This window comes from Manis javanica, chromosome 10 (assembly GCF_040802235.1).
Source record: "Manis javanica isolate MJ-LG chromosome 10, MJ_LKY, whole genome shotgun sequence".
NCBI classification, from domain to species: domain Eukaryota; kingdom Metazoa; phylum Chordata; class Mammalia; order Pholidota; family Manidae; genus Manis; species Manis javanica.
In genome coordinates, this window is record NC_133165.1 from 20,701,170 (window position 1) to 20,727,577 (window position 26,408).

Here is a 26,408-nt window from a genome sequence, read left to right on the forward strand (position 1 = left end):
TACCTCAGACCCACTCACTCCCCATTTAATACCCCCATATTAGCTGTTAAAAAAACCAACGGATCTTTCTGCCTTGTCCAAGCCTCATCAACATAGCCGTTGTCCCTATCCATCCCTTAGTTCCAAATCCATACAGCCTTTTATCGCAGATCCCTGCCTCAGCATCCCACTTCTCAGTCCTAGATCTCAAGGACCCATTTTTCTATCCCTCTAGATCCCTGCTCCCAAGATTTTTTCATCTTCACCTGGACGGACCCATACACAAGACATTCTGAATAACTCACTTGGACAGTTTTGCCACAAAGCTTTTGAGATAGTCCCCATATTTTTAGACAGGTCCTAGCTCAGGACCTCAAACAGTTTCATCATGATCACTCCAAGTCCACCTTATTATAATATATGGACAATCTTCTACTCTGCAGTCCCTTGTGGGAACAGTCTCAACTTGACACTGCCTCCCTACTTAACCTTCTAGCTTCCAGAAGTTACTGAGTATCCCCCCTCAAAGCTCAAATCTCTTCCCCTTCTGTCACTTACCTCAGATTCCTTCTATCTCAACAAAGAAAGTCCATTACCTTAGACAGAAAATAGCTCCTCTCTGACCTGCCCATTCCCAAATCCAAGACAGAAATCCTTTCCTTTCTAGGCCTGGCTAGATATTTTAGAGCGTAGATCCCTAACTTCTCCCTGCACCCTGTTGGCAAGACCCCTATACAACCTCAGCAAGAGCCCCCCTAAAAAACCATTATCCTCCTCACCCGACACTCCTTCATTAAGCTCCGTCAAGCCCTTGTAGAAGCCCCAGCTCTCCATCTTCCTGATTTGTCGAAGCCCTTCTCATTATACATTCATGAGAGGTCCAGTCAAGCTCTAAGAGTCCTAAGCCAATATTATGGCCCATCCTTTGCCCCAGTAGCTTATCTCTCCAAGCAATTAGACCCCACAGTTCAGGGATGGGCCCCCTGCCTAGGAGCATTAGCCGCTAGACAGCTCTTGCAGAAGGCAGCTCATAAACTGACATTCAGGGCGCCCCTTACCATTCTGTCCCCACATCACCTAAAAGATCTCTTAACCTACAAAAGTTTACAGACTCTCCCTCCCTTCAGACTCCTGACCTTACTGTCCTCCTTCCTCCAAAATCCTGTTCACCCCCTTTGCCATCCATAACCGAATCATGACTTTTTCCTCCTTTACTGCACTCTCGCTTTTTTTCCCCTCATTCCTATTGTCTTCCCCACCACCCCAGCCTCCTTTGTATGGCGATTCAAAGTCAGACAGACTTACACACAGCATCAAACAAAAGTTACTGCCCTCATTGCCACACCAGACTGCCCTCTGAAAAGCTGCTCTGAGCTTTTATACCTCCACTTTCCTCCCTCCACTGAAGTGTTCACTAGCAGCTACCCTTATTCTCCCTACCTCTGCTTCCTCTATGACCAAAAACAAGCCTATTGCAGGCGATGGCCAGATACCTACGGGAGATGTCCCTACTAGTCTTGCGCCATTCACTACATGGGTAACTTCCAGTACCCACAGTATTACTCCTCCAACCGTTTCATGAAATATCCCAACGGCTCATTCTCCCTATCAATCCCAGATCCCTGGGACTCTCGATGGGCTGCCAGAGTCACAGCCTCAGTTTACTACAGGGGGTCCTCGACCCCCCACGGTACCCTTTATATCTCTCGAAAGTATGTTCCCTCTCATTCCCAGATCTCTCAAGTTGCATCAGATAGCAGACATTCCGAAAAAGTCATTATCCAAACTCTTGACGGCGCCTCTTCATCTTCTTATCCCCGCCCCTCTTCCCATTTCTCCTACTCTTCATTACAGCTCATTCAGGACACCACCATCTTTCTCAACCACACCCTCAACACCGCCAATTGTTTCTTGTGCGCATCACTACAGCGCCCACTGCTGGCCGCTGTGCCCCTTAATATTTCCAACTACTCCTTCCATGCAGAAAGACAACTCCTCTGCCCCCTGGCAGACATACCCCTATGGGAACCAGAATACGCAGATAATCTCACCATCCACCACTGTGTAGGCCCAACTCCACCCGCCTCCAGCGCACTTCACTGCCTCTCTATCTACACCCCTACCTCTGGCTCTAAGACTTTCACACAACTGGGACACTTCTTTTAGTGTAATGGCAGTCTTTTCAACTCACTGCCTCTCAACTCTGATACACCCTGCATTCTCGTCACCCTAATCCCACAGTTTACACTTTACAGCATGGCAGAATTTCTTGAGCTCCAACCTCCCTTGCCCTTGTGCACAAAAAGGGCTGCTTTCCTTCCCATCATGGTCAGTATCTCTTTAACCACCTCAGCCATTGCGGCAGGGTTTTTGGGAGAAGCCTTGGGTCACTCTCTATAGGCAGTTAGAAATCTCAACGCCAAACTTGAGGGAGCCCTGACATCCACTGCCGATTCCCTAGCCTCTCTCCAAAGACAGGTCACTTCGCTAGCTAAAGTCACCCTTCAAAACCGGCGGGCCCTAGATCTGCTTACAGCCGAGAAGGGCGGCACCTGCGTCTTCCTCCGGGAAGAGTGCTGCTATTACATCAACGAATCCGGCATTGTAGAAACTGACATTAACAAACTCACTGACCTTGCCTCCAGTCTCCACTCTGCTTCCAATTCCAACCCATTCTCTTCAATACTAACAAACCCCCTCCTCACCTGGCTCTGGCCCATTGTAGGCCCCATAATAATCATTCTTCTCGCCTGTCTCTTCTTACCCTGTATAATAAAGTTCATCAAATCCCAAGTCGGAAAAATCCCTAATCAAGCTTTCAACCAGCTTTTACTCAGGAACTACCAGCTTCTGGCCACAGAAGATCCCTCACCCTCACGTGACCTCCTCACCACATGCTGAGATGGACCCCTCTCTCCACTGGAAACTGTTCCTGGAAACAATGGCTGCAGACGCCTGGCTCCTGACACCCATATCCTCTTGGCACCATTGGAATCAACAGGTCCTCAACCTATGGTTACAGGGAACCTTCACTGATTTCCAAACCTGAAGAAGTCCACATCTACTCATCCTTATTGTGGGGAGTCCTATCAACCCTTTCTTCCCAATCCTCAAGCCCTCACTCCCTTCTCCGCCCCTGTTCGGCAGGAAGCAGCCAGAGAGAAAGCAACGTCCACAACCCCATAGAGGAGAAAGGGGGGAATGAAGGGCCCCCACCAGTAAGATGGCAAACTTCTGGCTTCTCTTCGGGGTCCTCGGTTCCCGCCGGCGCTACCTGAAGCCCAATCACCTCTTGCTCCCCTCCCAATCCCAGCACCTAGCCAACAGCCACCAGCCCCATAGAAGTGACACCTCAATCAATTCATACCCCTTCCTATATAACCCAGCACCTTTCCCTAATAAAGCGGAACTCTCCGGTGAATTGCTGCTATGTGTCGCTCCTTTCCTTTCAAGTAACACATGAACACAATTTTCTGGTAAAAATTTCAAACAAAAATAAAGCTAAAGGAAGTCTTTATTATACCCTATCCTATTCCACTCCTCAGAATTAACCACTATTAATCATCTGGAAAACACTATTCTTTAAGAGCTTTTCCATGTACACAAACTATAGAAATACATAGCTTTTGTATTTGCTTTTTTTTAAGCACATTAAAAAAATTCTCCCATTCAGTATTTTTTGAAGTGTTTCCACACTCATTCTTTCAACTGCTACATAGAGTTCCTAGTATGAATAAAATAATATGAGCTCGTATCTTCCAGGCACATCCTGTGTAGCAGTCACTGTGTTCTAAGCACTTTAGGTGTATCACTTCATTTAATTCCCACAATAACCTTGGAAAGTGAGACTATTATTATCCTCATTTTACAGATTAGATAATTGAGGCATAGAGAATAACTTGCCCAGGACCACATGCTGATGAGTCATGGAGGCAGGATTCCAACAGGCAGACTGGCTCTAAAGGACATATGCTCTTAACCATTATGTGATACTGCTTCTTTAATTTTTCTTAATATATTCTCTTATGGATGGAAATCCACTCTGCTGTCATTTTTCTCATGTTACAAACAATGCTGTAATTATTTGCAACTGGCAATTTTGCTGCTCTTTCCTGATACTAATATATAAGATATAAATAAGAAACCAAAACAATGATATCATTAAAAATATCAAAGTTTTACCTTCATAAATCACTTCTGAGATAATTTGGGGAAGAGCAATGGAATAATGTAGACTTATCACTGCCTTGTTATATGGATGGGAGAAGAGTAGTAATAGCCTATCAGTAATACATATATTTTCTAACTATAACACAAAACCCTCCCAGTTGCACCTAATGGTTAAGAAGCTATATACACATAACAAAATTTTAATAATTTACAGCCAAAAATCTACATTTTTGGTCTTGATTAGTATGCATATCTGAATTAGCAGTAGACTTACTAGAGGATCATAAATGCATACAAGATCAGATACGGGGGAAAACACAGTAAAGTAGACTACACAGGGATGAGAGACTATTGGAAAACGTGTTCCTTAAGCTCCAGGATCTGTGGCAATTCTGGAAGGCAGGCCCAATAGTGCATTATTTCTTTTTTTTTTCAATTCATCTGGTATTTATTTAGAGCTCAAAAGGCCCACAGAGCCTGGGCTGATGGACAGAAGCACAATGGTGAGGTCTGGGTGACCACAGATACTCAGTCAGGCTGTCCGTGGAAAAGTCCAGAGGCAGAAACTGTATTCCCAACTATTTATGGGGAGCTCTCAGGGGCCTGCCCCAAGGCTCTGACATCTGGAGTGTTTCTGTAGGGGCAGAGATCCTGGAATATGAACTCTCCTGAAGTGACAATTGTCCAAGACGGAGTTTCTCAGCTTTGTGCACCAGGGTCACTGGAAGTAAAGCCATGCAGAAGCACGGCCATCACCCCAGCACATCCATGTGCCTGCAGGCACATGCACACACACATACATGCACTTCCCGCTGGGTCAACTTCACTCCTGATTTGCTGCAATGGTCACTGAAGTGAAATGCAGGCCCGGGGAGGGCAGGAATAGTGCATTATTTCTTAAGGGAAGTTGGAAATCTGGACTTGAAATAGTTAGCTCAAAGTTTTAAAACATTGTGTAGGTCAAACAAATATTTCTACTTGTTGCCAAATTCAGCCCATGACCTAGCATTTAGTAAACTAAAATTTCAAAGAGCACTGAGCTTCCCATCATGTGTTCCACAACACATGTGGGTCCCAACTGGGGTGCAGCTGTGCAGGGATAGCAGCCAGCTGGGGCTGACACAGCTCCGGACAGGGCCCTGGGAACCTTTTCAGGTGACTCCAGAGTGCCAGGCAAATAGTAACGTGTTTTATGTGCACCAGCCTGGAAGCCACCTATTCATTTATTTACCTTCGCCTACTTTCAAAAGCACATGCAAAGCATAATAATAGTTATGAAATAATTGTGGAAACTAACCTTAAGAGACTCTTTTTTTGTGAGCTTGCTTGAAGCTGAATTATCCTTCTCTGAGCCATTATAAAGTTTTGATTCAGACTGAAATTATGTAGAAACGAACAAAAGAGAAATGATAATTAAAACCTTGTTTTATACCTATAGCATATAAAAAATAATGTTAAAGCTATGTTTGTGATATTCTTTACATGTACTGCTGTGCTTCAGGCAAATACCAATTTTCCCTATAGTATTTGGGTTTAAAAATTAATCCATGTTACACTTTAAATCCACAAAAACACAAAAGTAAAAACTAATCAACAAATAAATCTACAATGTGGGGTTAAATAAGATCATTTGTAAATTTTTGCATTCTGTTTTCCAGGATGTAAGAAACATACAATTGTTTATTCTTAGGACAAAAGTATGCAAAGTAATAACATTTTTAACATATGAAATATTCTAAATAACAAAACCAAACCATAAGCCTTCTAGCAAATTTTGCACACAATGAATGCCCTTTTGCTACTCCTTCTCCAAAGGAAAATATAAACATCTTCAGAAACTAGTATTAAAACACTATCTAATTTGTACAGTGTTTAAAAAACAATATTCCAAAAAAACCACAACAATATTCCTAGGATCTACTTCTTCCTACTTATCCACTGCCCCTAAATTACTACTGCTGTTTTAACTTGTTTGCAGATTTTGCTTATACTTTATATTTCCATGTGCTCTTCATAAGAGCCTTGAAAAGTAGGCATAACAAGTGGTTTCATCTCCATGTTACAAATCATGAAAGGGAGGCTCAGGTTTTCCTAAACTGATGATCAAAGCGTAGCAGGGTCAGAAACTGGGTCTCCTGAGCCATCATTCTTTCGGAGACACTACATTCTCTCACTGGAGTAGAAGAGCATAAAACTAAAAGCTGGTTCTATAAATCCTGGACCAGAGAAACTAAGCATACTCCTTCAATGTTCTATGACTTCCATGTTCGCCTATTGTTAAACACAGGAGATTGTACTTGAAGTTTTGGCACTACTCCTAGTGCCAGGAAAGAATACAGGGCTTGATTGACAATGGTGGCTTTTCAAATGCTGAATGGCCAGATCTGCATAATACCACTAGATGTGATCAAGGATAAAAAAAACTTTGGGTATACACTCCCTCACTCAATTTTAAGATCCGTGAGGGCAGGGACCATGTTTATCCACCAATGATACCCCAGTTATCTGGGAAAAGGGAGGGCTCAAAAACATCTGGAGAATTAATAAAACAAAAGTGATATTAGAATTTGCAGCTCAATTGTCTCATCTTTCCTAAAAATGCCTCTGCTACCTGGTATAAAATATGGGTTATTACAGTGATGGTAACAATCAGCTGAACTAGCAGGGACTTGCAAACTGCACTCAGTGTAGAAGGTGGGGGTTAAAAAACCTAATCAATTTTTTGTTAACATAACTCTTTTGAGAACTGGACTTGAAAAACCACAATGCTTATTCCCCATGACAATGGCATAAATAAGCAATTTCATAAAATTCCTCAAGATAGTCTTCTCCTTGCTCCCAAGAAGCTGAAGATGGCACAGCTACTGTCAGAAAAATATGATAGTTTCTATTTCCAACAGTCTAATAGGAAAATGAGTAATATTGTGTACCTCTCAAATACTACTAAATAAAGACTACTAATGGTACTGAGGTATAGGAGGGACATGGGGCAAGTGTCATGCTATTATAAAGTTTACTTAGCCTGCCAAGGCCAGGTTATCCTTTAACATGTTTTTCCTTCTCATGTTTCCCTTCTTCCAGTCACATTAATCAATTAAGTAATGTCTGTTCAAGACAAGAAACAAACTTCCAAGGAACAGACTCTGGAGCATAACAAACCACCAGAAAATGGTCAACCTTCATGCATGAAGACAGCCAGGATGCCAATCAACACAGCTACCTAGACAACCCTATTCTTAAGACAAAGACCTACATATGTCATGCCTTTTACCAACTCCAACCCAAAAGACTCCATAAAAAACCTCAAACCTAAACCCTTAAGTTTGCCTCTTCTCTCTCTGAGGTCACTTGCACTCCTCTGCGTGTGTACTGTCACTTTAAATAAAATCTTCTTACTTTCCTTTTGAAGAAAACCTGTTTGGCATCTCTTCTCTGAGGTTGCCCACACTCCCCCTCTTCAAGCGTGTACTTTACTTTAAATAAACCTTTATACTGCTTAGCTTATTGCACTTTGTCTCTAAAGTTTTTCAAGCCAGCTAGGTTAAAGTGACCCCTTTCCATCACCTGTGGTAAGTGTTTGGTCACTCTGCTATTTTATTCAACTTCCCAGTCTTAAACACAAGCTTTTTTTCTCTCCCTGCTTTATTTCAGTAAGTAGGGAAGTGGCAACAGGTACCTCTGATTATGAGGCTGGCATGTTCCCATTGCCTGGGTGACCAGAATGGGGCTGCAGCCGTATGATCACGTTTTTTTAGCAACTTGCCCAAATGTCTCCTCCTCTTTGTTTTGGAAAGTTCCAAGACCATAACCTCATTCCATCCAGAGCTCCAAGGCACCCCAGTTCTGGGACGGTAGGAATATAATTCCCATGCCATGCAGATCCAAGCAGACATTTGACACCAGGTGACCCTGGGTTGACAAGGGATCTGCCTTATGCTGAGCAGGAGTTTACTGAACTTTCCTTTTCTCTCCTCTGTTCCTTCTTGCTTTCCATTGCCTGCACGGCTGCACAAATAGAAGGACCACTGTTCGTGGAACTATACAACCTTGACTCTTGTTACTACTTTCACTTTAATAAATTTCTTCTTGTTTGCACTTGTTAGACCTGTTTGTGAATTATTTCTCCATCAGAGTTAAGGACCCTCTGCCAGGTTGAGGTCTCACCATGTTCGCAGGTAGACCTCCAATATGGGACTGCCTGACTTAGAAGTTAATGAAAATTAATGGCTGTTTATCTTTACTATGTTGAACACTTTATGTGCATTACCCCCATTTAATCCTCAAAGCAACCCCAGGAGATAGCAGTAGTTTCCCTTTTGCTGATAAGGAAATTAAGACCAACAAGTTAAATACCTTCCCCAAGTTACAGAGGCAGTAAGTAGAAGAACAGGAATTTGTATCCTGGTCTACCTAATTCCTTGTCTCATTCTCTTAGCAATCTCACTATATTGCTTTCTCACCTTTTAAAATTGTTCATACTGAATGTCAGTTAGACTCAAATTTAACTTTTCTCCATGAACAACAGGAAATCTGTTTCCCCAACATGACAAGATCTGGCTTGGTGATTCCTAAAAGATTTCAGTATATATAAGGGACCAGTAGGCCAGAAGGTTGTCACATGAGCTTGATAAATTACAGCACACATACTTTAAGGAACGCTTGTCATATTATGTACCTAGTTCTGAAAAAAATCCAGTGACCAAGTTCTATCATCTTTTCAATTCATTACTACCTAAGTTATCTGAATCAACAGGTTACCTTTTAAATACCAAAATTCACAAACTATTTTTGTTAGAAATACTTTACAGAACTAAGTTTTCCTTCTTGATAACCTTACTGACCACTATCTTAACAATGAACACAGGGTTTAATAGGTGGTACTGGCTGTCTATTCATTAAATAGCCTTATCAAGCTCGGCATATTGTATTTTTACTTCTTTCTCTTTCTCCCCCCACACCCCTCCACCACTTCTTCCCCCTATTTTTTGTCCCCTATGGGCTGTTCTACTTTGGGAAGTTATACAATCTCTTTCATTTGTAAAATGAGGATGCTCCTACTGACTCAAAAAGTTGCTTTGAGGGTTAAATGAGGTAGTGCACATGATGGGTTTAACATAATATTTGGTATATATTATGTTTTAGGTTTGTGACCTTCCTCAAGATTGCAAGTGCTATAAAAAATCTGACCCTTACATAAATGGAATTACAGATGAGAATACATCTGCCTTGCTTTGAAATTTACAAAATACTATAAATATAAAAGAACAGTAACAATAATGGTAGGTTACTGTAACAGATATTTTAATTTGGAAGGTTTTTAAATGTCCAGGTAAAACTTTTTAATAGCAAACAATAGACAATTTAGCAAACCTACAGCAACCAGATTGATGGCTGGAGAATCAAGTCAAGAGACCTGGACTCAGAAACACCCTATCGGTGTCCACTAGACACATTAGTCGTGCTGACAATTCCTTTCTTTGAGGTGGCCAAATAAAAATTCATTTAAAAATGCTAATAGGAACATGATGATTTGATTAATTGACTTTTCCAATTCACTCATTTATAGATACATGAGAGGCAGGAACTATCTTTATTTAAAAAAATCTGGGGAGGTAGATAAGGAGGGTATATTCCATTGTGCTTACTGGTGTCAATTGTGTATTTCAAGAAATAACAATCCCAAAGCCTACCACCAAAAATGTCAGTATTGATACTTTTTCTTAGTGTCAGGTTTATAAAAGTATAAGGTTGAAATTATTTGACAGTCTTAGTTATGCAGATTGATCACAGAAGAAAAAACAAAATTTTGTTTCTCAAAATTAATTATGTGAGAATAAAATATTCAGAATTCCATAAGAATAAAATCTAATGATAAATGTATACATTTTAGGATTGTCTTTTTAAAAATAGAGTAGATTATTTGTTAAAATATTTAAGGACAAATACTAACAGGAAGATGATGATTTGATTAACTGACCATGCATCTCTTAAGCTAACAGAATAAACCAAGATTATTCTGATATGGAGGTCTGCGGTTTAAGTGCTTAGGCTTTGGAGAAGGAATACCATTATACAATAACCACCTACAAGGATAAATAACCAAGTTAAGATAAAATTAGTAAGTTTTAGCTCTTGGAAAATAACAGTATAAGCACAATTTTACTTATACCAAATAGTTACCATGTTTAGAATCCCACTCATCCACTGTAATTCCTATTCAAAGGAAGAAAATGAATTCTTAAATACCAGGGCACTTGAGGCATCACAGTCTGTGAGGTGTATCTTACTTCCTTTGCAGATAAACTGAAGCCACTTTGAATTCTAGCTCTAGCACTCTGATCCTTGGAGAGTTATTTAATTTCTCTCAGCTTCAGTTTGTTCACTTAGAAAATAGGACCAATAATACCTGTCTTCTAATATTGTCATGAGAGTTAAAATGACATATAGCAAGCTCTTAATATAAGGTATCTATTAGTATCATTGTAATTAGAATCTAAGAAGTCATAGGTAATAGATGAGTCAAGATTCAAACTCCCTTTTTTGACTGTAAAGCAGTGCTGTCTAGTAGAACTTTCTGAATGACAGAAATGCCGTATGTGCTACTGAGCACCTGAGATGTGACTAGTGGAACTGAGGAATGGAATTTCTAATTTAATTAACTGAAATTTGAAGAGTCATACAGGACTGGTACTACTGGTACTTAAAGCTCAGGCTAAAGCCTATGTTTGTTTTTCATTAGTGCACACTGCTTCATTAAGGTATGTAAACTTTCTTTCCTGGCTCCCGGTCCTCCCTTCCCCTCCCCACCCCCCAATTTTAAGACATGTAGGTGGCTGTGATATGGAGGTCTGCGGTTTAAGTGCTTAGGCTTTGGAGAAGGAATACCATTATACAATACAATTACCAAGTTTGGTATTAACTGTTCGGAAATAGGTTTTTTAATTCTATAAATTTCATTGTATTTCTATAATGTATTTATCTGGGGAAAGATGCAAGTTCTTTAATTACACATCTCATCTAAGATGCTTAAGGTATTTCTCATGCATATGTTAAATACACACAAATTATTATTAAACTTCTATCCTAAGTACCTTTACACATATGGTAGATGGACCTTTATGTAATGAATAGCTGAAAAGTAAGTGTGGATAAAATTTGTGTAAAATTATACATAAAGCCATAACATGGAGTCTTCTTGACCGCTATCAGAAACAAGAAATGTGGAGTTTTAAAATCAAAACCTACTGCAGAGAATAGCACAGAATTTGCTAGCTTAAGAAACAGGTTTTCTTACAGTCACTGAAGCTTGATTTCACAAACATAAAAGCTTCTCCTGCTGATACTAAAATTGACCAGAAATAACAGTCAAAAGTCAAATACCTTAACAAACTATAGAAAATCTATTGAATTACCAACCCATAGGAAAACCAATGCATTACGCAGTGTGCCTCAAGTCTGTACACATACGCTTAAGAAAAAAGTCTGAATAGTAAGAATATGTACAAGTATCCCAGTTTGGGAATTACTAATCTAGGGAACCATGTCTTATTCTAAGAAAATGTCTTTCAGTTGCAGGCTATTACTGTAAAAGACCTTTGGCCTTTAACTGGTAAAATAAACATATTTTCACTGTTACTTGAGTGAACCCAGAACACCTAAGAATTTTTATTTTAAAACCATGAGCCCTGAGAATTTCTCTGAGTGGACCTCCCAGTCTTCAGGTTGAGAAGTGCTGCTGTACCAGACATACCAGGAACCATTAACTGCAGAGAGTACTGGTTACCAATGGGCTGTATTTCCAAGTGACCAACACCTACATCAGCTCCAGGGAAACTTTGCTCTTTTCTTACAAACTATATGGTATAGACACACCAACATAAAAGCAGCCCATTAAAATATGACAGGATCTCAGTGTTAGTAACCTCATCTTAAATAATAGGAAAATATATATGCTTACCTTGCTCTTTGACATAGAAATTGAAGATTCATCTTTATTTTGAGAAATGTCTTCTTTTCCTCTTTCAAAACCTTTAAGAAACATTTCATTATCTTAGTATTATGACTTCAGAGATATACAGGCCATTAAAATCAAACGCATATAAGCATTAAATTTCAAATATTTTGTGTACATCAGTGCAAGAAGTCTGGACTGAACACACAGTTTTAAAATATTAGGGGTGATATTTACTATAATAATTGTTGAGACTAAATTAAGGCTTATAGAGGCAACTAGGACTTTCCCTGAAGCCATCAACAGGAACCTAAATACTTCTCTATGCTCTCAGAGCACTCTGTATGAATTCAGGCCTCATGGAGCTTTTACTCTAGTCAGCTGTTTTCTAACAAAGAATGCTGATAGACCAACCCAACATACGTTCACACCTCTTGCCAGACTAGAAAAGGATTCCAGAATTGGTGGTAAAAGATGACTAGAGAAACAAATCTGGGCTGAGAGACTTAAAAGAAACCTAATAACGTGCTTATTATGAGAATTAACGGGGACACACAGAAAGCACTTAGCACAGTATTAATGTTGACCCTGAATATTATCATTGCCAATGACTGTTGCTATAGAAATTCTAAAAGTTTGAAACTAAAATACATGAGTGCCTGAGAAGCATGCACACATCCCTGTAATCTTATAACACAATAATATAACACCTGGCCAAAAACAATTCAAATTAATGTTGAAATGGGAACACGAGAGGATTAAAGATGGCGGCATGAGAGGTGAGACAGAGGCTTCCTCCTAAATCCGCATATAATATGAAAATATAATTAATACTACTAATCCTGACAGAGCAACAGGAAAGAGGCCTGTGCCAGACTGCATACACCTGGAGAAATGAGCAGACCTCACAGAACAGAGTCACGTACCAAAACTGTGTCCCAGCAGGACCCAAGCCCTTCCCCCACCCAAGCTCACTGGTGGGAGGAAGAGAAACTGAGCAAGGAGGGAGTGGAGGCCAAGGACTGCTTAATACCTAACTCCAGAGATCTGCTCTGGGAGCACAAACCTACACTCCATGGTGCTTTCATGATACTCTCTTCATTACGGGGCTGGAAACCTAAGACAGGCAGAATTCCTGGAGAGACTAAGATCCCAGCCGCTTGTGGAAAACATGGATCCATATCCGGCTGCTCTGGGACAAAAGCTTATACCTGTGTGCTGAGCCCAATGGTTCAGGCAGTGGAGACAGGCACAGCAGCCGGGAAGCAGGAAACAGCTCTTTCCTCCCCCCAGGCACCAATCCCACTCCCTGCAACCCCCGACATTGCTTCAGGGGCTGAGCAGCTCCAGAGAGTCGAGCTTCTGGACACCAGAGCGCACCATACAAAAATATGAAACGCAAAAGGAACCTGGTACAGAGTAAAATTAATATAATCCCTGACAAAGATGACATGGACCTCATGACTCTTCATGAAAGGGAGTTCAAAATAAAAATCATTAACATGCTCATGGAGGTACAGAAAGATATACAAGAACTCAGGAATGAATTCAGGTCAGAGATCCAATTGCTGAAGAGCACAGTGGAGGGTATTAAAAGCAGATTGGATACGGTGGAGGACACAATAAATGAAATAGAAACTAGAGAAGTGAAATACAAAGAAGCTGAGGCACAGAGAGAAAAAAGGATGTCTAAGAATGAAAGAATATTGAGAGAACTGTGTGACCAATCTAAACAGAACAATAGTCACATTATAGGGGTACCAGAAGAAGAAGAGAGAAAAAGGGATAAAGAGTGTCTCTGAGGAGGTAATTGCTGAAAACATCCCCAATCTGGGGAAGGAGATAGTCTCTCAGGCCATGGAGATCCACAGATCTCCCAACACAAGGGACCAAAAGAAGACAACACCAAGACACATAGTAAATAGAATGGCGAAGATCAAGGAAAAGGACAGACTGTTAAAAGCAGCCAGAGAGAAATAAGATCACATACAAAGAAAAGCTCATCAGGCTAACATCAGACTTCTCCACAGAAACCTTACAGGCCAGAAGGGAGTGGCATAATGTATTTAATGCAATGAAGCAGAAGGGCCTGGAACCAAGATTACTTTATCTGGCAAGATTATCATTTAAATTTGAAGGAGGGATTTAATAATTTCCAGATAAGCAAAAGCTGAGAGAATTTACCTCCCACAAACCATCTCTACTGTCTATTTTGGAGGGACTGCTATAGATGGAAGTGTTCCTAAAGTATAACAGCTGTCACCAGAGGTGTCAAAACCACAGTAAAGAAAGTAGAACAACTAATTACTAAGCAAATGCAAAATTAAATTAACTATCCCCAAAGTCAATTAAGGGATAGACAAAAGAGTACAGAATATGATACCTAATATATAACGAATGGAGGAGGATGAAAAAGGAGAAAAAGAAAAGAACCCTTAGATTGTGTTTGTAATAGCATATTAAGTGAGTTAAGTTAGATTCTTAGACAGTAAGGAAATTAACCTTGAACCTTTGGTAACCATCAGTCTAAAGTCTGCAATGGCAGTAAGTACATACCTATTGATAATCACTCTAAATGTAAGTGGAATGAATGTACCAATCAAAAGACATAGAGTCACTGAATGGACAAAATAACAAGACCCGGTGGGCGGAGCCAGGATGGCAGTGTGAGTAGAGCAGTGGAAATCTCCTCCCAAAAACACATAGAGCTATGAAAATATAACAAAGAAAAATCTTCCTAAAATAGAGACCACAGGACACAGGACAACATCCAGACCACATCCACACCTGCAAGGAACCAGCGCCTTGCGAAGGGGGTAAGATACAAGCCCCGGCCCGGCGGGACCCGAGCGCCCCTCCCCCCGGCTCCCGGCGGGTGGAGAGAAACCGGAGCGGTTTTTTTTTTTTGGTGAGCGCTTTTTGGAAGCCTTAGAGGGACGGGCCCCCGTTGCTGGGGAGGTAGGGTGGCGGGACCGGTGAGCAGGTGCCTGGGAACGGCGCTGGAGGACAAAGAACACCCCGCGTTTCTCCCTGCGGGACCGGCGGGCGGGTGCCTGAGACCGGTGCCTGAGGACGGAGGAGGTCGCGCGTTTTTCCCCCTTTTTTTTTTTTTTTCTCTTTTTGGCGAGCGCTTTTTGGAAGCCTTGAAGGGACGGGGACCCCAGTGCTAGGGAGGCAGGGTGGCGGGACTGGTGAGCAGGTGCCTGGGACCGGCGCCTGAGGACAAAGAATATCCCACGTTTTTCCCTGCGGGACCGGTGGGCGGGTGCCTGAGACCGGCACTTGAGGACAGAGGAAATCGCGCATTTTTCCCCTTTTTTTTCCTCTTTTCTGCGAGTGCTTTTTGGAAGCCTAAAAGGGACAGGGACCCCGGTGCTAGGGAGGCAGGGCGGCGGGACTGGTGAGCGGGTGCCTGGGACCGGCACCTGAGGACAAAGAATATCCCGCGTTTTTCCCTGTGGGACTCGTGGGTGGGTGCCTGAGACCGGCACCTGAGGACGGAAGAAATCGCGCGTTTTTCCCCTTTTTTTCTCTCTTTTTGGCGAGTGCTTTTTGGAAGCCTTGAAGGGACAGGGACCCCGGTGCTAGGGAGGCAGGGCGGCGGGACTGGTGAGCGGGTGCCTGGGACCAGTGCCTGAGGACAAAGAATATCGAGCGTTCCTTCCCTGCGGGACCAGTGGGTGGGTGCTTTTGGAAGCCTTGAAAGGACAAGGACCCTGGTGCTAGGGAGACAGGGCAGCAGGACCAGTGAGCGGGTGCCTGGGACCGGCACCTGAGGACAAAAAAAAAAAAAAAAAAAAAAAAAATCGCTTATTTTTTCCTTTTTTTTCCCCATTCTTTCTGTTCCCTCTCTCATTGTTGCTGTTGTTGTTTTGGTTTGGAGAGTGCTTTTTGGAAGTCTTAAAGGGGCAGGACAGGTCACTTAGACCAGAGGCAGGGAATCTGGGGATCTCTGGGCACTCTAACCCCCTGGGCAGCAGGGAGCACAGAGGCCCCTTGCGGAGATAAATAGTCTCCTGGCTGCTCCCCCTCCAACGGGGCTCCACCATTTTGGAGGAACAGCCCCAGCCAGGCCAAGCCCACAGCAACAGCGGAGATAAACCCCAAAGCAACTGGGCGGGAAGCAGAAGCCCTGTCTGCGCACAGCTGCCCAGCACAAGCCACTAGAGGTCGCTATTCTCCCAGGAAAAGGCTACAAACCAACAAGAAGGGAAGCTCTTCCAGCGGTCACTTGTACCAGCTCTGCAAACTATCTCTATCACCATGAAAAGGCAAAACTACAGGCAGACAAAGATCACAGAGACAACACCTGAGAGGGAGACAGACCTAACTAGTCCTCCTGAAAAAGAATTCAAAATAAAAATCATGAACATGCTGACAGAGATGCAGAAAAAAATGCAAGAGCAAAGGGATGAGATGCAGAGAAAAATGCAAGAGCAGTGGGATGAAGTCCGGAAGGAGATCACAGATGTCAGGAAAGAGATCACAGAACTGAAACAATCCCTGGAAGAATTTATAAGCAGAATGGATAAGATGCAAGAGGCCATTGAAGGAATAGAAGCCAGAGAACAGGAACGTACAGAAGCTGACATAGAGAGAGATAAAAGGATCTCCAGGAATGAAACAACACTAAGAGAAATATGTGACCAATACAAAAGGGAAAACATTCGTATTATAGGGATACCAGAAGAGGAAGAAAGAGGAAAAGGGATAGAAAGTGTCTTTGAAGAAATAATTACTGAAAACTTCCCCAAACTGGGGGAGGAAATAATCGAACAGACCATGGAATTATACAGAACCCCCAACAGAAAGGATCCAAGGAGGACAACACCAAGACACATAATAATTAAAATGGCAAGGATCAAGGACAAGGAAAGAGTTTTAAAGGCAGCTAGAGAGAAAAAGGTCACCTATAAAGGAAAACCAATCAGGCTAACATCAGACTTCTCAACAGAAAGCCTACAGGCCAGAAGAGAATGGCATGATATACTTAATGCAATGAAACAGAAGGGCCTTGAACCAAGGATACTGTATCCAGCACGACTATCATTTAAATATGATGGTGGGATCAAACAATTCCCAGACAAGCAAAAGCTGAGGGAATTTGCTTCCCACAAACCACCTCTACAGGGCATCCTACAGGGACTGCTCTAGATGGGAGCACCCCTAAAAAGAGCACAGAACAAAACACACAACATATGAAGAATGGACGAGGAGGAATAAGAAGGGAGAGAAGAAAAGAATCTCCAGACAGTGTATATAACAGCTCAATAAGCGAGCTAAGTTAGGCAGTAAGATACTAAAGAAGCTAACCTTGAACCATTGGTAACCACGAATCTAACGCCTGCAATGGCAATAAGTACATATCTTTCAATAGTCACCCTAAACGTAAATGGACTTAATGCACCAATCAAAAGACATAGAGTAATAGAATGGATAAAAAAGCAAGACCCATCTATATGCTGCTTACAAGAAACTCACCTTAAACCCAAAGATAAGCATAGACTAAAAGTCAAGGGATGGAAAAACATATTTCAGGCAAACAACAGTGAGAAGAAAGCAGGGGTTGCAGTACTAATATCAGACAAAATAGACTTCAAAACAAAGAAAGTAACAAGAGATAAAGAAGGCCACTACATAATGATAAAGGGCTCAGTCCAACAAGAGGATATAACCATTCTAAATATATATGCACCCAATACAGGAGCACCAGCATATGTGAAGCAAATACTAACAGAACTAAAGAGGGAAATAGACTGCAATGCATTCATTGTAGGAGACTTCAACACACCACTCACCCCAAAGGATAGATCCACCGGGCAGAAAATAAGTAAAGACACACAGGCACTGAACAACACACTAGAACAGATGGACCTAATAGACATCTATAGAACTTTACATCCAAAAGCAACAGGATATACATTCTTCTCAAGTGCACATGGAACATTCTCCAGAATAGACCACATACTAGCTCACAAAAAGAGCCTCAGTAAATTCCACAATATTGAAATTCTACCAACCAATTTTTCAGACCACTAAGGTATGAAAGTAGAAATAAATTCTACAAAGAAAACAAAAAGGCTCACAAACACATGGAGGCTTAACAACATGCTACTAAATAATCAATGGATCAATGAACAAATCAAAATAGAGATCAAGGAATATATAGAAACAAATGACAACAACGACACTAAGCCCCAACTTCTGTGGCATGCAGCGAAAGCAGTCTTAAGAGGAAAGTATATAGCAATCCAGGCACACTTGAAGAAGGAAGAACAATCCCAAATGAATAGTCTAACATCACAATTATTAAAACTGGAAAAAGAAGAACAAATGAGGCCTAAAGTCAGCAGAAGGAGGGACATAATAAAGATCAGAGAAGAAATAAACAAAATTGAGAAGAATAAAACAATAGCAAAAATCAACGAAACCAAGAGCTGGTTCTTTGAGAAAATAAACAAAATAGATAAGCCTCTAGCCCAACTTATTAAGAGAAAAAGAGAGTCAACACAAATCAACATAATCAGAAATGAGAATGGAAAAATCACGACAGACTCCACAGAAATACAAAGAATTATTAAAGACTACTATGAAAACCTATATGCCAACAAGCTGGAAAACCTAGAAGAAATGGAGAACTTCCTAGAAAAATACAACCTCCCAAGACTGACCAAGTAAGAAACACAAAAGTTAAACAAACCAATTACGAGCAAAGAAATTGAAATGGTAATGAAAAAACTACCCAAGAACAAAACCCCGGGGCTGGACGGATTTACCTCGGAATTTTATCAGACACACAGAGAAGACATAATACCCATTCTCCTTAAAGTGTTCCAAAAAATAGAAGAAGAGGGAATACTCCCAAACTCATTCTATGAGGCCAACATGACCCTAATACCAAAACCAGGCAAAGACCCCACCAAAAAAGAAAATTACAGACCAATATCCCTGATGAATGTAGATGCAAAAATACTCAATAAAATATTAGCAAACAGAATTCAACAGTATATCAAAAGGATCATACACCATGACCAAGTGGGGTTCATCCCAGGGATGCAAGGATGGTACAACATTCGAAAATCCATCAACATCATCCACCACATCAACAAAAAGAAACACAAAAACCACGTGATCATCTCCATAGATGCTGAAAAAGCATTTGACAAAATTCAACATCCATTCATGATAAAAACTCTCAGCAAAATGGGAATAGAGGGCAAGTACCTCAACATAATAAAGGCCATATATGATAAACCCACAGCCAGCATTATACTGAACAGCGAGAAGCTGAAAGCATTTTCTCTGAGATCGGGAACCAGACAGGGATGCCCACTCTCCCCACTGTTATTTAACATAGTACTGGAGGTCCTAGCCACGGCAATCAGACAAAACAAAGAAATACAAGGAATCCAGATTGGTAAAGAAGTTAAACTGTCACTATTTGCAGATGATATGATACTGTACATAAAAAACCCTAAAGACTCCACTCCAAAACTACTAGAACTGATATCGGAATACAGCAAAGTTGCAGGATACAAAATTAACACAAAGAAATCTGTAGCTCTCCTATACACTAACAACGAATCAATAGATAGAGAAATCAGGAAAACAATTCCATTCACCATTGCATCAAAAAGAATAAAATACCTAGGAATAAACCTAACCAAAGAAGTGAAAGACTTATACTCTGAAAACTACAAGTCACTCTTAAGAGAAATTAAAGGGGACACTAATAAATGGAAACTCATCCCATGCTCATGGCTAGGAAGAATTAATATCGTCAAAATGGCCATCCTGCCCAAAGCAATATACATATTTGATGCAATCCCTCTCAAACTACCAGCAACATTCTTCAATGAATTGGAACAAATAATTCAAAAATTTATATGGAAACACCAAAGACCCCCAATAGCCAAAGCAATCCTGAAAAAGAAGAATAAAGTAGGGGGGATCTCACTCCCCAACTTCAAGTTCTACTACAAAGCCATAATAATCAAGAAAATTTGGTACTGGCACAAGAACAGAGCCACAGACCAGTGGAACAGATTAGAGACCCCAGAAATTAACCCAAACATATATGGTCAATTAATATTTGATAAAGGAGCCATGGACATACAATGGCAAAATGACAGTCTCTTCAACAGATGGTGCTGGCAAAACTGGACAGCTACATGTAGGAGAATGAAACTGGACCATTGTCTAACCCCATATACAAAGGTAAACTCAAAATGGATCAAAGACCTGAATGTAAGTCATGAAACCATTAAACTCTTGGAAAAAAACATAGGCAAAAACCTCTTAGACATAAACATGAGTGATCTCTTCTTGAACATATCTCCCCGGGCAAGGAAAACAACAGCAAAAATGAGCAAGTGGGACTACATTAAGCTGAAAAGCTTCTGTACAGCGAAAGACACCATCAATAGAATAAAAAGGAACCCTACAGTATGGGAGAATATATTTGAAAATGACAGATCCGATAAAGGCTTGACGTCCAGAATATATAAAGAGCTCACACGCCTCAACAAACAAAAAACAAATAACCCAATTAAAAAATGGGCAGAGGAACTGAACAGACAGTTCTCCAAAAAAGAAATACAGATGGCCAAGAGACACATGAAAAGATGCTCCACATCGCTAATTATCAGAGAAATGCAAATTAAAACTACAATGAGGTATCACCTCACACCAGTAAGGATAGCTGCCATCCAAAAGACAAACAACAACAAATGTTGGCGAGGCTGTGGAGAAAGGGGAACCCTCCTACACTGCTGGTGGGAATGTAAATTAGTTCAACCATTGTGGAAAGCAGTATGGAGGTTCATCAAAATGCTCAAAACAGACCTACCATTTGACCCAGGAATTCCACTCCTAGGAATTTACCCTAAGAACGCAGCAATCAAGTTTGAGAAAGACAGATGCACCCCTATGTTTATCGCAGCACTATTTACAATAGCCAAGAATTGGAAGCAACCTAAATGTCCATCGGTAGATGAATGGATAAAGAAGATGTGGTACATATACACAATGGAATACTACTCAGCCATAAGAAGTGGAAAAATCCAACCATTTGAAGCAACATGGATGGAGCTGGAGAGTATTATGCTCAGTGAAATAAGCCAAGCGGAGAAAAAGAAATACCAAATGATTTCACTCATCTGAGGAGTATAGGAACAAAGGAAAAACGGAAGGAACAAAACAGCAGTGGAATTACAGAACCCAAAAATGGACTAACAGGTACCAAAGGGAAAGGAACTGGGGAGGATGGGTGGGCAGGGAGGGATGGGGGGGGGAGAAGAAGGTGGGTATTAAGATTAGCATGCATGGGGGGGAGGGAGAAAGGGGAGGGTGGGCTGCACAACACAGAGAGGACAGGTAGTGACTCTACAACATTTTGCTAAGCTGATGGACAGTAACCGTAATGTGGTTGTTAGGGGGGACCTGATATAGGGGAGAGCATAGTAAACATAGTATTCTTCATGTAAGTGTAGATTAAAAATTAAAAAAAAATAGGAAAGAAAGAAAGAAAAGAGGGATTACTCCTTGACAGGATAAAACTATTGGTAAATCAAAGATGAACGCATGCTTTAAATATCCTTAATTTTGATCACTTAAAGGGTGTCAGATGATCAGCTTTGGAGGTACTCTTTTCTGATAATATTCCTTTCTCTTAATTAAAAAAAAAAAAAAAAAAGCAGTTACTGTGTGCTGACCTCCAATGAGTTCTGCACAGTGGTATAGAGGGCATGTCAAAGTGTGGGCAAAGGGTCTGTTTGTTTCTATGCAGAAGATCAAGGCCTAGCTTGGAAATCCAGAAAATGAACTAAGATACAATATGAGGAGGAGCTTCCGGCATCAGCACTCTCTGGAGGACTTGTGCCGGGGGATGATCATCAAAAAGCCTCCACAGGTATCCGGACGATGTTGTGGTTGTGGCTGCATCCAGCCCACCGTCTCCTGGACTTGCCATAGGAATGAGGAGGGAGATGTCTAGGCTGGCATGTGCATACAGTGAGACAACGAATTTGACCGGATCTGTACTGTTGGAACTCAACCAGGAGTTGGGAGGGGTGCAAGTTGTAGCACTCCAAAATCTCATGACTATAGACTATCTATGGTTAAAAGAACATATGGGAGGTAAACAGATCCCAGAAATGGGCTGCTTTAATTTGTCTGATGGTTCAAGTACAGTTGGACAATATCCATCATATCATAGATAAATTTTCACAAATGCCTAGGGTGCCTAAATGGTTTTCTTGGCTTCACTGGAGATGGATGGTAATTATAGATTTGCTTTGTTTATGTCACTGTATTCCTATTATGTTAATATGTGTGTGCAAATTAGTTAGTAGTTTAAAACCTATACATGCTTAAGGTACTATACAAGAAGATATGTCAAAGAAATAATCAATCCTCCCATGTTTCCTTCATATGCTACATCTATAGCTTTTCTTCTTCCTTCCTAATTACAACCCTTAAATAGAATTCGTGCCTCATATCGAATTTACCGAGTATCATAATTCCTCCAGGTGGGAAAGATACCTCGAGACAAGTGCTGGGCATAGAAGCCACAGGGCATAAATCTGCAAAGAAGTAAAAAGCTAACATTTTCAAACAATATGGCTTCTCTCTCACTTACCAACTTTACATTTCCCTGTACGGCCCCGGAAGATGACTGGTTAGCCAGAGACGGGTAAGATTCCTCAAGGGAGGAACAACCTAAGACAGGCACAGTCGCAGGGGGGCCATCAGGTGAGAATTTGGGGATCAACAGAGGTGAGGCTCGGAACCTCATCCCCCCTGCTTTGAGAGAAATCTTCTGCATCCGTGGATGTCTTGCTGCCCTTGTCTAGCCTGGATTAATACTTAGTCCATAGGCACACACCTGATCATCTACATTTGCCCTCTTAAAGCACTAAACTATGTTTTCTACCTTTATCTTGCATCTACCTACCACTTCAGCATTTTATTAAAAATAAAAATAATAATAAAAATAGGAGAAATGTGGAATCAGCATATAAATCAAGTACAAAAATCAAACAAATATTCATATTTGACCTGATTGTTTATAGGTCATAATGCATGATCAAAACCGAAAGTTTCTGTGATGAATGCCCTTGTACTGTTCACCATGTAAGAATTTATTCACTGTGTAAGAATTCGTTCACCGTGTAAGAACTTGTTCATTATGCTTCAGAAGATTGGAGACTGACGAGAATTAGGCTTGAGATGGATTAATGATTGTACATTGAGCGTTGACCCCCCTATACTGAATTTTATTGTTGTTAACAACCATTTGATCAATAAATATGAGAGATGCCCTCTCAAAAAAAAAAAAAAGAAAAAAAAAAGAACATTACAGACCAACATCCCTGATGAACATAGACGCAAAAATACTCAACAAAATATCAGCAAACCGAATTAAAAAATACATCAAGAAGACCATCCATCATGATCAAGTAGGATTTATTCCACGGATGCAAGGATGGTACAACATCTGAAAATCCATCAACATCATCCACTACATCAACAAAAAGAAGGACAGAAACCACATGATCATCTCCATAGATGCTGAAAAAGCATTTGACAAAATTCAACATCCATTCATGATAAAAACTCTCAACAAAGTGGGTATAGAGGGCAAGTACCTCAACATAATGAAGGCCATATATGACAAACCCACAGCCTACATTATACTTAACAGCAAGAAGCTCAAAACTTTTCCTTTAAGATGGGGAATAAGACAAGGATGCCCACTTTCCCCACTTCTATTCAACATAGTACAGGAGGTCCTTGCCACAGCAATCAGACAACACAACAAAACAAAAAGGCATCCATATTGGCAAGGAAGAAGTTAAACTGTCCCTGTTTGCAGATGACATGATATTGTACATAAAAAGCCCATAAAAGGCATCCAGATTGGCAAGGAAGAAGTTAAACTGTCCCTGTTTGCAGATGACATGACACTGTACATAAAAAGCCCTAAAGAATCCATTCCAAAACTACTAGATCTAATATCTGAATTCAGCCAAGTTGCAGGATACAAAATTAATACACAGAAATCTGTGGCATTCCTATACACTAACAATGAACTAGCAGAGAGACAAATCAGGAAAACAATTCCATTCACAGTTGCATCCAAAAGAATAAAATACCTAGGAATAAACCTAACCAAGGAAGTGAAAGACCTATACCCTGAAAACTACAAGACACTCATGAGAGAAATTAAAGAAGATACCAATAAATGGAAACACATCCTGTTCTCAAGGATAGGAACTATTAATACTGTCAAAATGGCCATCCTGCCTAAATCAATCTATGGGTTCAATGCAATTCCTATCAAAATACCAACAGCATTCCTCACCGAACTAGAGAAAATTGTTTTAAAATTCATATGGAACCACAAAAGACCTCGAATAGCCAAAGCAATCCTGAGAAGGAAAAATAAAGCTTGAGGGCATTACACTCCCCAACTTCAAGGTCTACTACAAAGTCACAGTAATCAGGACAATTTGGTACTGGCACAAGAACAGACCCATAGACCAATGGAACAGAATAGAGAGCCCTGATATAAACCCCAACCATATATGGTCAATTAATACACAATAAAGGAGCCATGGATATACAATGGGGAAATGACAGCCTCTTCAACAGCTGTTGTTGGCAAAACTGGACAGCTACATGCAAGAGAATGAAACTGGATTATTGTTTAACCCATACACAAAAGTAAACTCAAAATGGATTAAAGACTTGAATGTAAGTCATGAAACCATAAAACTCTCAGAAGACAACATAGGCAAACATCTCCTGAATATAAGCACGAGCAACTTCTTCCTGAACCCATCTCCTCAAGCAAGGGAAACAAAAGCAAAAATAAACTCATGGGACTACATCAAACTAAAAAGTTTCTGTATGGCAAAGGACACCATCAACAGAACAAAAAGGCATCCTAAAGTACGGGAGAATATATTTGTAAATGACATATCCAACAAGGGGTTAACATCCAAAATATATAAAGAACTCACACGCCTCAACACCCAAAAAACAAATAACCAGATTAACAAGTGGGCAGAGGATATGAAGAGACAGTTCTCCAAAGAAGAAATTCAGATGGCCAACAGACACATGAAAAGATGCTCCATATCACTAATTATCAGGGAAATGCAAATTAAAACCATAGTGAGATATCAGCTCACACCAGTAAGGATGGCCATCGTCGAAAAGACTAAGAACAACAAATGCTGGTGAGGATGCAGAGAAAGGGGAACAGTCCTACACTGCTGGTGGGAATGTCAGCTAGTTCAACCATTGTGGAAAGCAATATGGTCTTTCCTCAAAAAACTAAAAATAGAAATACCATTTGGCCTGGAAATTCCACTCCTTGGAACTTACCCAAAGAATACAACTTCTCAGATTCAAAATGACATATGCACCCCTATGTTTATCACTGCACTTTTTTTACAATAGCCAAGATATGGAAGCAACATAAATGTCCATCAGTACATGAATGGATAAAGAGGATGTGGTACATATACACAATGGAATATTATTCAGCCATAAGAAGAAAACAAATCCTGCCATTTGCAACAACATGGATGGAGCTGGAGTACATTATGCTCAGTGAAATAAGCCAGGCGGAGAAAGACAAATGCCAAATGATTTCCCTCATTTGTGGAGAATAACAATGAAGCAAAACTGAAGGAACAAAATAGCAGCAGATTCAGTGACTCCAAGAATACTAGTGGTTACCAAAGGGCAGGGGTGTGGGAGGGCGGGTGGGGAGGGAGGGAGAAGGGGATTGAATACATCTGGTGTGGGGGATCACGGGGAGAACAGAGTAGCTCAGAGAAGACAAACAGGGACTCTGTGGCATCTTACTGCACTGATGGACAGTGACTGAAATGGGGTATGTGTGGGGACTTGATAATATGGGTAAATGTAGTAATCAAATTGTTTTTTCATGTGAAACCTTCATAAGAGTGTATATCATTCATACCTTAATAAAAATTTTTTAAAAATGTTGAAACAGTACAATCAGAGATTTGAATGGCAGGCATGAAAGGAGCAGTGCTCATTTAATATAACAAAGTCCTTTCTACTTTTGAGGGCATAGGTACTATTAAGTCCTCCCTAAATTATTTGTTGTGAGTCCAATAAAAACTTATTTGAAATGTAAATACAATTATTCATAAAGTAGAACTTAAAAACTCACCAGAAGTACCAGTGCCTGAAGCATTTGAAAATCATTTCAAGCATATCAATAATCACCATTTATTCTATATTTGGTTTATATTAGTTTAAAAAAATT

At 40.7% G+C, this 26,408-nt stretch overlaps 1 protein-coding gene across 5 annotated transcripts in view; it reads right to left on the reverse strand.

The window, feature by feature from the left end:
• Positions 1 to 26,408, reverse strand: part of OSBPL8 (oxysterol binding protein like 8) — a 207,291-nt gene that overhangs the window by 42,535 nt on the left and 138,348 nt on the right. For all 5 annotated transcript variants that reach the window (XM_073214832.1, XM_073214835.1, XM_073214836.1 and 2 more), the window contains 2 exons: positions 12,107 to 12,177; positions 5,447 to 5,524 (listed from right to left, as the gene is read on the reverse strand). In XM_073214832.1, the coding sequence (XP_073070933.1) occupies positions 5,447 to 5,524; positions 12,107 to 12,177 (149 nt within the window). The remainder of the gene's footprint in view (positions 1 to 5,446; positions 5,525 to 12,106; positions 12,178 to 26,408) is intronic.